This window comes from Schistosoma haematobium, chromosome 6 (assembly GCF_000699445.3).
Source record: "Schistosoma haematobium chromosome 6, whole genome shotgun sequence".
Lineage (NCBI taxonomy): Eukaryota > Metazoa > Platyhelminthes > Trematoda > Strigeidida > Schistosomatidae > Schistosoma > Schistosoma haematobium.
The window spans coordinates 18,113,055-18,128,894 of NC_067201.1; the positions used below are offsets into that span (position 1 = coordinate 18,113,055).

At 36.6% G+C, this 15,840-nt stretch overlaps 1 protein-coding gene across 1 annotated transcript in view; it reads left to right on the forward strand.

Moving 5' to 3' along the window:
- Positions 1-13,512, forward strand: part of PCYT2 (Ethanolamine-phosphate cytidylyltransferase) — a 37,159-nt gene extending 23,647 nt beyond the window's left edge. Inside the window, exons 12-15 of the mRNA XM_051217030.1 lie at positions 308-385; positions 2,529-2,594; positions 4,533-4,601; positions 9,912-13,512. Coding sequence (XP_051065662.1) covers positions 308-385; positions 2,529-2,594; positions 4,533-4,601; positions 9,912-10,073 — 375 coding nt within the window. The 3' untranslated portion in view covers positions 10,074-13,512. The remainder of the gene's footprint in view (positions 1-307; positions 386-2,528; positions 2,595-4,532; positions 4,602-9,911) is intronic.
- Positions 13,513-15,840: the final 2,328 nt, after the last annotated feature.

A 15,840-nucleotide genomic window follows, 5' to 3' on the forward strand; every position in this document is an offset into this window, starting at 1 on the left:
GCATCATTTTACATGCTTCAAGGAGATCAAAGTCTTGCGTAACCACATTATTATTATTATTATTATTATTATTATTATTATTATTATTATTATTAATTATTATTATTATTATTATTAATTATTGTTATCATCATCACTACCATCACCAATTTTCGCATTTACGCCACTATCAAGATGGTACGATGCATAAAAATTAGCATGATTCATAATAAACCGAGTTCATACATGAGAGTGGTTGCTCATCTTATTTCTGACTGAATATTGACTTTCATCAATATATTGGTTCCTTATTGTATTACTTTTGCAGACGTCATCATTTGAAAGTGGTCGAATGGGCTCAATTCTCACACTTCAAGAACGACTGTTATCTGTACTGGCCTGTCGAGTAAGCTATGTCTTTTTTTCTCAAGTATATCCAATTTACTAACTGATCATCACTGTAATCTCCATTTTAACTGAATCGAAGAAAAGAGTGTTGTTACTTACGAGAATTTATGTATAGAAATTTCAAAAGTACTTCAAATCTATCTCAAATAAATCACGGGGATACTTTAACATTGGAATTGCTGAAGAGAATTAAGAGAAATTAAAACTGCAGTTGAAATACAGTATTTCGAAATGAATTCTGAGAATATTTTGGTTCATTTAACATTGATTGTCCTTTTTCTTAAATACTGATATATAATTGGTTTGTATAAAAGTTTAACATGTTTTCAGTATATTAATTTGGTAGTGTAGCACCAATTCAGGAAACAAATGAGACTGCAATGAATACCAAGTCTCAATAACAAGTCCTAATGTAACCATAAGCGTTTATATCATCCAGCTTTATCTAGTGATTAACAGTTTGTTACGTTTTCTACTGCATAAGGAGCAAACTTGTTATTTTTATATAATCCAAGGATATTGATTTAGAGCGTAAAATTTCGTAAAAATAGACTCACATGTAAATTGTTTACTTAAGTCGTCACTCAAACTTCCATCGATTGTGTACCGGTATAACTTTATACCTGATTGTTAAGTTATATCACACTATAAATTATTGATTGACCCATATACTACATACCATTGACTAGATAATTAATTTATAACTTCACTGGAGTGAGCATTATATTTAGAAACAGTCCACCCCATAAACTGGTATATTAATTAGAACATCTATGAATTGACCTGCACAACTCTTCTCTCTTCCTAAGTGCATATACAGTCGTAGGTTTACGGTTGGGCTTTCGGAACTCTATTCTACCAATGTTTTTACTTTACACCATTAAACAGGACAAATAACTATCATTTAATGTCATCTCACACATTAAAGGTCGTCCTCACACAAATTGTTATGAATTAAAATGTACTGTGTTTGTGCCTCATACCACAAATATTCAGACCACTGTTAGTTAGAACTACGTGTTTTTGTTTTTGGTGCGAACTGAAATCAGTTGCAAAAGTGTTGAGAATCAGGGCTCCATGGACGAAATTTTCGTCCTAGTTATGAACTTTTCAGTAAGCATCGATATAACCCCATTCAGACTCTAATCATAAACCTTCAATTTCATCAATGTGCTTGATATGTTCATGTTGCAGTTCCAGATTTGATCTATCTTGTTTAGGTTCGTGTATGGGCACTCCTATGGAGTTCTAGATGAGGACAATACAACTATCCAGCACTAACAAGAATTATCTTCAACTTGTACAAAATTTCCTTAAAAGCAACTTTGTGAATACCATTTATTATTGTTATTATTATTATTATTATCAAATTTCTTGAACTAGGCGGATGGTTTTGGAAATTCGTTTTACAGTGTTACCTCAAAATGAAAATTTTTATAACTGCTCATGTCTATCAGATCTATCACCATAAGAGGTGATGAACTTGATGGATTAACATAACTACTCTTCAAATATAAAAAGAATAAAGTTAAGAAAAAATTGATTTAAACTTCTAATAAAATAATCCTTTTTTAATCGATTTACAAAGTATTCTGTCATGATTACATCATTAATTATTACTTTTCCGGATTAAAATCAATTAAATATTATTTTATGGCTGGATTATTGAAAGAAATTAAAAATTGTGAATGTGACTTTTGTTTTATAAAGAAAACGTTCAGCAATCAAGTAACAATGAAGTAGAAATTTTTAAAAACTCATTTTCAATGTACAATTTTACATACTTGATTTTGAGCCATTCTTTTCATATAGGGGTTAGTGATATTACGTTCATCCTCATACTCCCAAAACCGAATCAAAATGGAGTTCGAACAATTGAGAATCAGTAATTGAAACCACTACCCCATCTCTGTTAATAAGCCTCAAATCTAAGTTTCCATAATTTTATAACAGTGAAGGCAATACAATATGGCGTCACGTGCAGTAGTCTAAATAATTTTATCATGATACCAATTGTTGTTCGTTCATTAGTTTCTTTTTGGTGAAATTTTATAAATTAATGCACTTTGGTTAGTTTAGTTATCAGTAATACTCTCTAATTAATAACTATGTGAATGTTGTTTTATTCTCATTATGAACAGTACGTGAGCAATGTAATTATTGATGCACCGTATGTAATACCTCCCAATCTTTTGGATCATTTCAATGTAAGTTGTTATGGATGCAGAATAATGTGCCAATCATTATCATGTTAAGTCTAATGATGTCCTTGGACGTTAAATGGACATTTCCTATTGGCCATTATTTATTTCATTCGTTAAATATTGTACAAATGTTGTTTTCTATTTTTATGGTACGATGTGGTCTGTTTGGTTGGTATATAAATGGAGTATGTCTGAAATACAATGATTCATATCTCAGAGGCTAAGACTTGCGTTCTGGACTCAACTGGCTGGGCTAGACAGGGAACACTAGGTCATTCGTACGTGTTTTACGTGTCACTGGTCCGGTCGATAATACACTGCTCTCTAATCTTTCAGTCAAGGACGCAACAATTGGCACAGGGTAGAAATCGACTTAAGTTAAAGTCCCAACATAAGTCGTTTCCCATTACTGTTGGTTACGGTTTTATTTTGGTCTTGATATCAAATGATTGAAGGTAATCATCAAGAGGTAATGTATCACCTAATTTACATGCTAGTTCCCACTCATCAACAACACATATGAACAATTTTGATGAGACTGATGTTCCCCCTGGAATCTAAATTTGTGTCACCTAGTGCCACAGTCAGAGATATCAAAACCGACCTTTAAGCCTTCAATAATATTTTAGAAATGGGTCTGGAGGAAGCACATGGTGGTGGGGTGGATCCATTTGTTACTTCGATGAGGACTCTTCAACCTTGAATGTGCGGACGGGATTGGCCGTAATATACGATATGACACGACCTATCTGAGTGCCACTTAATTAGTTGTTCGTAATTATAGGTTTTACTCTGCACCAGCTAGGTGTAAAATATTTCTGCAAGACTGGTCGAAGGTCCTTACACCCACTTTTTGTGGTTGTCCGTTATTGTAATAGAAAAGTTCGTATATCCAGGTAGTTGTGTGAGTACTGGTGTTGGCGTGTTAGATCAAGTCAACCTGCGTTTAGTGAAGGCCATCTTTGGAGCCATCATAATGCTTGTCCGTCTATAAAAGGTTGGGTTAACAATGCATCCGTGAAAACAATTCTGCCCTACTATTATGAAACCTCCCCTTCCCCAAGCTAGGAAGCCTCGGCAACTCTGCCCGATCATCTTCGTCTCTTGAGGATTTTTGAAATCCAGTGGCAACATCATGTTAGCATTACTGAGGTTCAGCAATATATTTTCGGGAGCAGTGACGACAACTTATTCAGTGTCACCCCCTGTAAAAACCAGTTTCTGTTGCTTGAAAATGTTTAATTTTGTCATGTCACAATCTTTCACAGCGTGCATCATTTGGGACTAAGCTGGAAAAGCGGACAGGTAATTAATTTATAACATGGCTCCTTGGTGTGGAAAAATGTTGTATAGGACCACCTTCTGTCCCTCCATCATAATTCCCTGAGGTAGATCACATAGCTTGTGTAACTCAGGGTTGAAATCATAGGTAACAATACTAAGGTCTGACATGATAGTTTTGAATAAATTGAGCAGACTAGAATGCTGATAATAGAATAATTATTTATTTTTGATATCCCAATGATCAGAAATTTTAATTTATGATGTTTCGCAACGTAGCTGAAGTTGCTTCTTCAGACAATAAATAAACAACCGAATTAACATAAGTCTAAATAGTAAAAAAGAACAAGATAGAATATTTGGTTCAATCAAAATCAAAATAGTTTTGATTATGTCAGTGACCTAATAGTCTTACAGAATAGGAAGATCTACAAATTAAACCGCGAATAACAGTAGATACTAGATTTAGTGACCACCAAATTGATATAAAATATATCGAAATAATCCAGAAACACCTTTCCGAATATAAAGAGAAACGAGTAGCCGAAGTGTTTCATATAATGCTAAACCCCTCTCTCAACAGGAAAGAAAGTCTGACTATTCATTCAACTTCACCCATTTATCCAAACTACATTCAGTTCTCTTTATTTTATTTTCTAGGTAAATTATGTTGCAATAGGTTGGGATAAAAACCTTACACCAACATTAGAAGGCTTAGATCCGATGATGGTAAGAGTTTTATGTGAACTGGAATGTCAATGTTTTACAATTGATGTTTCTGATGTACACTTGTTGTAGTATTTAATGCTGTTTATTCCATTCATCTGGGGTCGTTTTGCAGTTGATACCAACTTGAACTTATCTGCTAGTTTGCAAACCATTTTGTTGATTTGATCACATAAACAAGAGTTACAATGATTCAGTAGGTATTGTCTAAGAAAATTAAGATTCATCCATCTGTGTAACGATATAAAGTTTTGCAATCCATTCACTTATGTATTTCCTACTTTTATTGATCAAAAACACGTTTGTTTAATTATTATTATTATCACTATTATTAAAAAACATAAACATTAGTACAAGGGGGCACCAAGTAGATATGCGTCACAAATCATTCGATTTGTGTGAGGGCTAGGATACTAACCGGGTGCCCGAACCGAAGCAAGTGGTTTTCTTAAGGAGGCACACCCGGAGCCTTTGACCTAAAGGTCTGACCTACAAGGCAGTAGAGCAACGTCAGGTGGTGCGGTCCCATGGTAGCCGGTGACCAACGATTGGTTCATACGTCATTTGTTCCTTCAGGATACTGGAGCCCATGTACACCATTGGTTTTGGATCAGGGTTTTTCAGTTACCCTAGGCGGACTCTCCGTGTCCAACAACTCGGTTAAGGTGCCGCACATTTGCTTTTCGTCCTTTGAATTTCGTAAACAACGCCTCCGCCAGTAGAAGGTAGTGAGTAGGACTTCCCTGGCAGTGATTGTATGCACGTGGCACGTTGTTTAACTGATAAAAATCATATCCCCCTTGAAGCTCGATTGACCAACCATTCTCCTATTCATAGTTACTTCGTTCACACAATCTGTAAATATCAAATTCAACTTGTTCAAAACACACATATTTTGTTGAAAATGAAGTCAAAACTACTCAACAATGAAAAAAAAATTTTCTCCACGTTTGCTATTTCCTGATGATATGAAATCAAATTAATAGTTACTTAACAAACATCTATATAAACTAGAGATGGATAGTGCCTAGCAGTGGAATCCAGGTACTGCTAGCCACTATCCAAGCTTGTGGATTAAGGCAATATCGAGGCATACGCACAGTATGCACATATGCCAATAACAGACTGATCAATTACAGTCTTAACCTCAATGGGAAGATACAAACAAAAATACCAAGTGAATTTATATAAACTATGGATACATGATGGGCTAGATTAATTGAGATTTTAGTAAAATAATTATTGGTGCGTAAAAGTTTTTATTACATAACATACTAGTTATTCTTATAAATCTTTCGTCGTTTTACATGATGATATTCTGCCAACCTGTCTAAATATACTACTGTACTTGATATATATATATATATATTCCATATTACTAAGTTCAATATGGTCCTGTGCCAATATACAATTCAAAACGATTTGTTTATTTGAGTGTAAATACAGTAGATTATGACAAAGTTAATTTAAATAATTTTGTTAGTATGATTATCGGTTTTATGTTGTTTTTAATATGCCGTAAAATTAATTTATTTTGTCCAATGTTCAATCTTCATTTAATGTCGATTTATTATTATATTCTTGTTTAAATTATTATTTAACTGTGTATATACGGCACATTTAACTCTTCCTTGATTTACTTCACTATTCATGTTAAAAGAAATTAGAAATACTCAATTACTTGTTTCTTGAGTTGTTGCTTAGACTACTTTCTGGAATGTCTGTTCATAAAGTCTCTTTTCTATCTTCTAAAATATAGCATTGAATGAAGACAGAATGATTAGTAATAGTTATCATGAATGTACAATAAAGTCATATTTTTATACCATAATATTGACTGAATTGAAATTCCGCATTATACATTAATATTTGTGCATAGACATTTTCACTTATTATCGTCATGAAAGCCTTTTGTTTGTTATGTGCAAGGCAATATATTTTAGTAAATCATAATACTTACTTACTTACGCCTGTTACTCCTCGTGAAGGAACATTGGCCGCTCACCAGCATTCGCCATCCAACCCTGTCCTGGGCAATCGTTTCCAGCTCCTTCCAGTTGTCATTCACCCTTTCCATATCTGCTTTTATTTTCCGACGTAATGTGTTCTTTCGCCTTCCTTCAGGATTCCAAGTTAGGGCTTGCCTCGTGATGCAGTTTGATGATTTGCGTAGTGTAAGTCCTATCCATTTCCATCGTCTTTTCCTAATTTCCGCTTCAGCTGGAAGTTGGTTTGTTCTCTCCTAGAGAAGGCTGTTGCTGATGGTATCCGGCCAATGGATGTTGAGTATCTTGCGTAGACAGCTATTTATAAATACTTGCACCTTCTTGATGATGATTGTAGTAGTTCTCCAAGTTTCAGCTCCGTACAGTAGAACTGCCTTGACGTTCGTATTGAAGATTCTCACTTTGATATTGGTTGAAAGTTGTTTTGAGTTCCATATGTTCTTCAATTGTAGGAATGCTGCCCTTGCTTTGCCAATCCTCGCCTTTAGGTCTGCATCTGATCTTCCTTGTTCATCGATTACGCTTCCCAGGTATGTGAAGGATTCTACATCTTCCAGAGTTTCGTCATCAAGAGTGATTGGGTTGCCGTTCTCCGGGTTGAATTTGAGGACCTTGGTTTTTCCCTTGTGTATACTGAGGCATACTGATGCAGAGACCGCTGCTATACTGACTGTTTTTATCTCCATTTGTTCATGTGTATGCGATAGGAGGGCTAGGTCATCTGCAAAGTCCAAATCGTCTAATTGATTCTTAGCTGTCCATTGTATTCCGTGTTTTCCTCCAGATGTCGAAGTCCTCATAATCCAGTCGACCACCAGAAGAAAGAGGAAGGGAGAGAGTAGACAGCTTTGTCTGACTCCAGTCCTTACTTGAAATGCATTTGTCAACTGTCCTCCATGCACTACTTTGCACTGTAGTCCGTCATATGAGTTCCGGATAATATTGTTGATCTTCTCAGGAACTCCGTAGTGTCGAAGAAGTTTCCATAACGTCCTCCTATCCACACTGTCAAATGCCTTTTCATAATCAATGAAGTTGATGTACAGTGACGAGTTACACTCAATTGATTGTTCGACGATCATCCGTAGTGCTGCAATTTGGTCTGTGCACGACCGATCCTTACGGAATCCAGTTTGTTGATCTTGAAGTTGGGCGTCTACTGCGTCTTCCATCCGGTTCAGCAACACTCTGTTAAAGACTTTCCCTGGCATTGAAAGTAGTTTAATGCCTCTGTAGTTTTCACATTTGCTCAGATCTCCTTTCTTTGAAATCTTGATGAGGTGTCCTTCTTTCCAGTCCGTCGGCACTTGTTCCTCCTCCCATATCCTTTTGAATAGAAGGTGAAGCATGTTTGTAGTTACTTCGATGTCTAACTTCACTGCTTCATCTGGTATGTTGTCGCGTCATGCTGCTTTCCCGTTCTTGATCTGTCTGATGACCATTCTGATTTCTTCCGTCGTTGGTGGATTGACATTTATAGGAAGATCTGTGTGTGCTGCTTCGATGTCCGGTGGATTCATTGGAGCCGGCCTATTCAGGAGTTCCTCGAAGTATTCTACCCATCTGTTCCGCTGTTCTTGAATTTCAGTGATTGGCTTGCCTTCTTTGTCTTTGACCGGTCTCTCTGGTTTACTGTATTTCCCTGATAGTTTCTTCGTTGTATTGTAAAGTTGTTTCATATTTCCTTCTCTTGCAGCTTTTTCCGCCGTCGTTGCTAGTTCTTCCACGTATTTCTTCTTGTCGGCTCTAATGCTCTTCTTCACTTGCTTGTTTGCTTCTGTGTATTCAGCTTGTGCTTGGACTCCCTCTGCTCGTGTTCAGCTGTTGTTAATTGCTGCCTTATTGTTCTTCCTTTCTTTGATCTTGTCCAGAGTTTCTATCGGGATCCACTCCGTATGATGGTGTTTCTTTAGGCCCAGAACCTCTTGACACGTTGAAGTTAATGCTTTTTTGATGCCTTTCCAGTTGTCCTACATAGTAGTTTCTTCTTCCTTCAGTAGATCTTGTAAGGCTTGGAACCTGTTGTTGAGAGCTATCTTGAATTCATTGAGTTTTTTCAGTATCTCGAAGGAAGGCTGTATTGAGCCTTTGTAGTGTTGTTTGTCCAGTTGTCCAGTTTTTCTTTAGCTTCAGTTTTAAATTGGCCACAACTAGGTGGTGATCTGAAGCTATATCAGTTCCTCTCCTGGTTCTCACATCTCCCATTGTCATTCGGAATTTTTTATTGATGCAGATATGATCTATCTGGTTCTCTGAGGTGTGGTCCGGTGAGATCCATGTAGCTTTATGTATACGTTTGTGTGGAAATATTGTGCCTCCTATGACCAATTTGTTGAATGCACACAGATTTGCAAATCCTTCCCCATTTTCGTTTCTCTCACTCAGTCCATGTCGTCCCATGATATCTTCATATCCGGTTTTGTCTATTCCAATTTTGGCATTTAGATCTCCCATCAGAATGGTGAGGTCCTTTCTTGGGCACTTCTCTATGATTGACTGCAGCCGCTCGTAGAATTGATCTTTAATGTCGTCGTTGCTATCATTGGTGGGTGCATAACATTTTATAACATTCGTTGTGATTTCCTCCTTCTCTGTTTTGAATGATGCTTTGATGATTCTGGATCCGTGAGATTCTCATCCTACAAGTGCATTTCGTGCTACTTTGGACAGCATTAGAGCAACTTCCTGAGTGTGTGGAGCACTTCACTCTTGGTGACCGGAGTATAGCAGCAACTCTCCCGTAGCTAACCTTATCTGTCCAGCTTGGGTCGAATGGGTTTCGCTGATTCCCAGTGCTGCCAAGTTGTATCTCCTCATTTCCGTTGCTATTTGACTGGTCTTCCCGGTTTCCCACATTGTTCGGACGTTCCATGTATCTATAAAAATTGTTACTCTGGTTGTTAGAAGGGGCATCGACCTCATGGCTTTTGAAGGAACTCGGCTTTCACCATGAAGTGTCATAATTCTTCTAAATGAAGACCTTCTAACTCTCAGGGCAGAGTTTAAATCGTTTGAATTATTTTTTCTGGTAAGCGTACTTTTAGCGAGTTAGTTTTCTACGGGATGGGGACGCTAACCCCATGCTCAACACACATCCTTTACCCAGGCTTGGGACCGACAGTAGCTCTGGAAGAGCTACAGACGGATTTAAATCATAATACAGACCAATATTAATCTAAAAAGTGTTACCCATTTTCACTTTTCCCAACCACATTACAAATAATGAGTTTTTTTCTCCATATTTTACAGTAAATTTATCATTTCATGAATGTATTTATTGCTGTTTTTAATTTTTCTTTTCCTGAAGGTTTGTAAAGAACGAGGTATTCTTCGTAGAATCGATAGTGGATGCAATGTTACAACTTCACTTGTCATATCCCGTATTATGAAAAATAGGCAAGTGATATTATTTCATAAGTGTATAGTTTTGACTAAGTTATTTGATGGTGAGTTTCATCCGAAATCTTAATAACCTGGAAAGATCTTTAGAACCAGAAAGTAAAGCATTTGAGCGTGACAATCTCCCTTCACTTATCTTAAAAGTCTTACCAGTCCTGATAGGCTGATGGTCGGAGAACTCTCGTCACGGATTCAGAAGTGTACTGGCTTTCGCCAAATTGCGTCATTTGTGGCGTACGCGAGATATTCGTCTGACCACCAAAGAACGACTTTACTGAGTAACATTTCACTCTATTCTACTTTATAGGTGTGAGACATGGCCATTTGGATATTCGTAGGTTTCTAGTATTTGATCATAGATGCCATCGAAGCGTCACTCGTGTATTTTGGGACCATCAGGTGATCAATAACAAGGTTAGGAATAGGATACTAGGTAAATCTGTTTATAAGATAGTAAATATTCATCAAATGAGGTGGTTGAGATTTCTGTTACGTTCGTCCAACCACCGTCTACCTCGACGGGCGATGTTTTGTGGTGAGGGACTAAGTTGGAGGAAAACTAGAAGAAGCGAAATCAAGATATAGCAACAGTCTATGAAACCATTGATAACTGATCTGACCTATGTTAACTGATGTAGATTGCCTGGTTTGTGTCCACATGATTATCGTAATCTATGTTTTTCAAGATATTGGCTGACATGGCTCAAAATCGTTCGCAATGGCATAGGTACATCCGCTCTTTGCCTTCCGTTTAGATGCTAGTTTTCTAAATCCCTCAAAATCTTTTTTTCACTAATTCATATTTTCTTCAATCGTATATTAGATGTCTAGTCTTTTCCATTGCCGCTAGTACTGTTACTACCTCTGCTGCTCTGGGATTTACCCTAGTAATTTCACCTCATTGCGCTAATAGTAGAATATGGCAACTTGAATTGATGTACACATATGCTGGGTTTTATGCTGAGTTTGACTGACCGACTGACCAGAGAGCGCTGTTGACAACTGTTTCATTTTAGTTAGTGGCTCTTAAGTAGCACTGTTCACCCATGATCCCAAACTGAACCGACCCGAGAACCATCTTTCGTTGTACATCTCTTACGTATCTTGATGCTCTCCAATGTCATTTTGGAGTTACTGCCTGATTCTAGATTGGTTTAACTACGCAGTTTTCTACTAGAACGTCGGGAAGTCCGCCTCAAAGATAATCACGATAATTAGTAGGACTTTTTTTAAGATTTCACATTGTTCAGATGTAACTTCATGACAAGGTGAGTCTTTCGTATTTATCATCGTATGTTAGCATCTGTTTATAGTTATTATCAGTCGGTAATGTTAATTTCCTATATTCTTACTAAAAAATAGAGCAACACAAAAGTTCCTGAATTAGATTCGGTGAACTCATTAGAATGTTACTTTAAAGCAAACGATAGAATGCAGATACACCATGTTATATTTTCGTCGATAGCAAATTAATTAATACAATATAAAACGTTCATTACAGTAGAGCATTAAAAATGTGTCACGCTTGCATAAATTCTGTGTTATTGCCTGGGTACTCAAAACAAAGTAAATAGTCTCAGACCATTCTTTGACCTTAAGGTTTGATTTACAAAGCAATGAGGTAACGTCACATGACATTTTAAGGTAGCATGTAACTGATGTAGGTTCGTACACCATTGGTTTCGTCCTTATCCTGATGATGATATTTACCGCTTGTTTTAAATAGAGTTTCCTAGCTTATCTACAACGAATCTACTAACTTCAATCTAAGTGACAGATGTCTGGTATCAATTACTTTTTCAGGGCCACTCTTACTGCATGAAAATAGTTATTGTACGTCTTCTCAGGAAGAGGTTATAAGCATACGGTCATTTGAGATCATTCCCGGAGGTAGAGTGGATTCTTCAAAACCTCGGTATCTCGGAAACCAAGATCGAAAGTCTTTTTCTTTAGTGAGCTAGTCAGGTCGCGAAGTTAGCCAGCCATTGCTCAAAGCATTTTGTCAACTGAGAAATCAGAAATGTGTAATAATAAAGAGGTAAAACAAAAAATACACGTTGTCTAATAAAGCTATTCTTTCAAATGAACGTAGAATCATAAAATTCCTTAGCGTTATTGAGATAATTGTGTAATATAACTGCCCCTTAATCACTACAAAGTTTGTACTTCACAAACATGCACCTCTGATATTGTTAAGTAAATGTTAGTTGTAATTTTTCTTATTCTTTAGTTCGAGACACTGTTTAATAATAGTAGTTTAACTGTTTAAGGCATTTGACTCAACTATTGATTTTTATTTTAACTAGTTTAGCTTGAGTTATTATCGGACACAGAAGTATATCAATCTATAATTTATTATTTTGATTGAGATTATGAGTCGATCAACGTTAGAACACCATTGAAAACCTAGAAGCAATGGATGGCCATTTTGCTCTAGTATGGGACTCCTCAGCGGTGCACATTCACCGTCCCGCACGCGGACCTCGAACCTAGGACCTTCGATTTCACATACGGGGTCGTCGATGTGCACTACTGAGGAGTCCCATACTAGAACAAAATGGCCGTCCAATGCTTCTATGCTTTCAATGGTGGTTTAAAATTGATCGATTCATGATCCATGATCTCAATCAAAATTCAACAATCTCCACAACCCAGTACTGATAATTTATTATTTGTTCAGTCTCACTTGAAGTTGAATAAAACATATTTAGGTATCATAGCATCATTTTCTTCAAAATCGAAGAAAGAATTTGTTCTAATGTTGTAATGTGATTAGTTTTTTCTTCTTGAGATTAACTTTATCATACTTTCTTTTTTTTGATACATCATTCTATACATACACACACAAATTTTCACATACTCATACTCGTATACTGTGCACATGGCAACTAATCAACTTAAGACTTCTTTACGAAGAACGAAATCAGAAAAAAGTGAATAAAGAAGTCCAGTTGGCGAGTAAATTTTTGACAAGTAATTAATTAGATTGTTTTTTTTATTGTCAAACTAACAACACAACAATTAATTACTGACTTCTCGTGTTTGTTTTTTTGTCAACACTACTTATTCGTTTGTTTTCGTCACCTTTCTTGTCTTCATTTACTTTAAATTATTTTTATTTGATAAAAAAAGAAAAGAATGTGTCTTCTCTCTCTGTCTCTCATCCTGTCATCTCACTTTTACGTGAGAACAATAAAACAGTGAATATGAATATAATGGAAATCCTATTGATTTTAAATTAATCTGTCTATTGATCTATGTATTGGTACAACATTCCCACATCGTTTTTTATTAATAATTAAGATTTCAATAGATGTGGAAAGTCAATTTACATTGGCTAAATTAATCTTATTAAATTGCTGATATTATTAATGATTATACTAGAAATAAACGAAAGGAAATATCAACAGTTGAATATTCTTCATACACTCAGTTCACATTGCAAAATATTGGATTTAATTGGTGCGTTATAATAATTTGCGAAAATATATCACATTGATATATTTAAACACCGGTAACATCTTGACCGTAGCTGCTACCTTGACGTAATGGTCGGGTTTGCCTATTGTGATGACTCAATCGGGCTGCAACATATGTTCGTTTAGATCTCGCCACACCAGCCAGGTCGTTTGGAGAACTATAAGACTTAAAGCAGTATCTTAAGACCCGAAGTCGTACTGCTGAGTGTAGAGAGGTAGGAAAATAGTCAGGCGTTTCCCTCGGACGACCGACATTTGAAGTGATGCTGTCTTTTCATAACGGAAGGAAGGCATTTGAAAAGGTTGATCCTAGAAATATCACACCCCACCTTACCCCACAGATTTCTGTCTACGGAGGCAAGGGTTTTTGAAGTGCGAAGTTTATACATCGAAAACTTCCCATAAGAAAGGCTGTGCGCGACTCGCCTCAAGCAGTTGTCCATTGGTCTCTGCAGTCATGCTCCCAGGTCTCCAAGACCACCACCAATTTAGCTTGTTTTTCAGTTCCCACAAGAAGAGATATCCTTTTATATTATTATTGTTTTATTGATATAAATGGCTTTATTCAATATTATATTTTAGTACGGTATAAAATTCTCTGTGTGCAACTGGGAAGTGACAGTCGTCCTTATACTTTTATCAGCACCCGAGATTATCATCTTGGCGATCAAATCCCTTTATCAGCGCTTCATAATTCTCGTATCCCTGCGATTAACCTTTCTGGTATATATTTATCACCATGCGCTGCTAATGTTAATGATTTGAGTTCACGAAAAATTATTCCTGGTCTACTGAGACCACCATCTAAACTACATGTTGGGGCTCTTAATGTTCAAACCTTGTGTCAGATAGAACAACAGGCTCCTTTGCTAGGACTCTAGAATCTCACGCCATCAATGTATGCTGCGTCTCCGAAATGCGCGCACAGGAATATGAGTACGGTCATTTACTTGACCTCACCTTGTCAATAAAGAACCGGGACGATTTACCGTTCGAGTATCTAAAGACCTCACTACAACGTCCTGTGGCCTCGGTGGTATAGGTACAGCATTAATTTTTAAAGCAGAACAGGTTCTGTTAGACTTGATTCCAATATATAGTTGCTTGTGCACTGTCCGACTAAACAGGACAATCAGAATTCAAAAAGGTAAGGGCACACTGCGTTATCTCTGCCTATGCTCTCACTGATTACAATTTGAATGAAGTTAAACATGGATTTTATGGGGAGCTGTTCAACCTTCTTCAAAAAGCTAAACGGTCTGACTCAGTAATATTGGTAGGTGATTTTACTGTCCAAGTATGTAGACTAAACCAAATCGAAAGGCACTTAAACAAATATTGTGATGTTGCTGCTCAGCGAGCAGAATGGCGGCCATCTGAAAAATTGATATGGCTATATATATATATATATATATATATATATATATATATATATATATATATATCAGGAACAATGAGAGGAGCTAGTCAACTGTGAAAATGATATCCACTCCGAGGTAACTGTATGATAATCAAGAAGCTTTGATAAATTCTAGTAACTTAAACGAAAAGTTTAGGAAAAACTAGTGGATTTTAGCTGCGTCTACAGAATTGATAGATGCTCAGTAAGCAGTCAACGTAATGATCGTGAGCAGTGGTGGGCAGCGAAAGCTGAATAGATGGAAAAGGTAGCAGCGATAGATAACATTAAATAAATGTTCAGTTTTATTAAGGAAACGGGTAGTGAAACTACTTTGGAAAAAGGCGGTACTATTTATCACTGTCAATGCAGGAGATCGGACCGATGGGCAGAACACTTAAGGAAACAGTTCAGCCAGCCTTTAGCTACGTTTCAGTTACACACTATCTCCAAGCTAAATGACATAAGTCCTCAAACTATCAATGAGGTCAAAAAGGCTATACGCAATATAAAGCGATGGAGAGTAACAGGGCGTGATGGACTAACTCCTGTGATTTTTAAAGATGGTTGTCCAGTTTTGGCAGTTAGATTGACTGAAATCTTAGCTAAAATCTGGGAACTAGTCGTAATCTCATCTGACTAGTTTTGATTGATAAATGTCCCAGTTTATAAGAACGGACAAAAATGGTCTTGTGACAATCGCAGGGGAATCAGATTGACTAATATAGTGTCTAAAATATTAACATAAATAATACTTTGATGTCTCATGAAAAGCGAACCCGAGAAAACCAGGCAAGTTTCTGACCTGGAGGTAGATGCATAGACCAAATATTTGTAGCATATTATCTTACAAATGATTCCTAAGGCTTCGTATGTCACGTGTCCTGATAAACGTTATCAGATAACTCCCAACAGTGTATACATTTCAGAAGACAATGCTAAGCATTGAATACAGTTCA